The sequence below is a fragment of the Crocuta crocuta genome, unplaced genomic scaffold, assembly GCF_008692635.1.
Source record: "Crocuta crocuta isolate KB4526 unplaced genomic scaffold, BGI_CrCroc_1.0 scaffold613, whole genome shotgun sequence".
NCBI lineage: Eukaryota > Metazoa > Chordata > Mammalia > Carnivora > Hyaenidae > Crocuta > Crocuta crocuta.
In genome coordinates, this window is record NW_027528880.1 from 1238064 (window position 1) to 1239057 (window position 994).

The 994-nt window shown below is 62.8% G+C and overlaps 1 protein-coding gene across 1 annotated transcript in view; it reads right to left on the reverse strand.

The window, feature by feature from the left end:
• The window catches only part of ZBTB46 (zinc finger and BTB domain containing 46), a 34073-nt gene that overhangs the window by 32344 nt on the left and 735 nt on the right, over positions 1 to 994 (reverse strand). The window contains exon 2 of the mRNA XM_077756798.1: positions 579 to 994. This exon is cut by the window's right edge and continues 3 nt beyond it. Within this exon, the coding sequence (XP_077612924.1) occupies positions 579 to 994 (416 nt within the window). The remainder of the gene's footprint in view (positions 1 to 578) is intronic.

Genomic DNA, 994 nt, shown 5'->3' on the forward strand with positions numbered 1-994 from the left:
GTCAAGCTTTTCACCAGGGACAAACCAGGTGTGCACGACTGCCTGTTCAACACTCACAACAACAACCAAAACCCAAGTATGCGGAACAGAAAATCCAGAGCTGAGGCCAGGGCACAGTGAGGGCCCGGGGTCGGGGGGGAGGTCCTGTCCCACCTTCCCATCACCTCACCTAAAGCACTTTTGCACCTTTTAGTATTTTCATGTTTAAACCTTTTAAAATTAAGTTCTCCTAAGCAGTGTTTACGAAAGGCTCCCTGGAGAAGGGAAAGCAGATCCTTCAAACTGAGCCCACACCACGTGTCACCCACTCTTCCAGCCACGACCCCTCGGCGGTAGACAAGCCCTACGTAAGGCGGCTTCCGCGCACCAGTGACACCGGCACTGTGCTGACCGGGCACCCGGAGTCACACTCCCTGCGCTCGCACAATCTGCCGCCAAAGGAGGCTGGCCCGCGGGAGGCCCCGGCGGGAGGCCCTGGCGGGAGGCTGGAAGGTGCGGCTTCACCTGCAGCACAAGCAGCCGTGGGGCCGCGAACACACACGGCATCCGGGCCCTGCCTGTGAGAACAAAGGGCTTACTTGAGTCGCGGCCGCCGAACGGCCACCCGGACGTCGGAAGGAAGGGGGTGGCCGGGGAGCCGGCCCGGCTGTCGCCCTCCGCCTGCTGCGTGATGTGCCGGACCGTCTCCTTGTTTTTCCGGTTCTTCCTGCGGCCTGTGGGCTGCCAGCCGTCCCCGGCAGCCTGCTCTGAGAAAGAGTTCTGCATCACCGCGTCCCTGGAGGAAGGCAGCTCGCTCCCTCCGTAATGAGACGGGGAGACCTGCTCTTCCTTGACGCGCAGAGACCCGTAGCCCACGTCCCCGGGCCACAGCGACTGCGAGGACACGTCGTCGGGGCCGTCAGCCTTGGGCTCCTGGTCCTCCTTCCCGTAGCTGCTGCCGCCTTCGTGGCAGCTCGCGATGGCCGAGTCTCCAGAAGAATTGGCGGGACTCGTG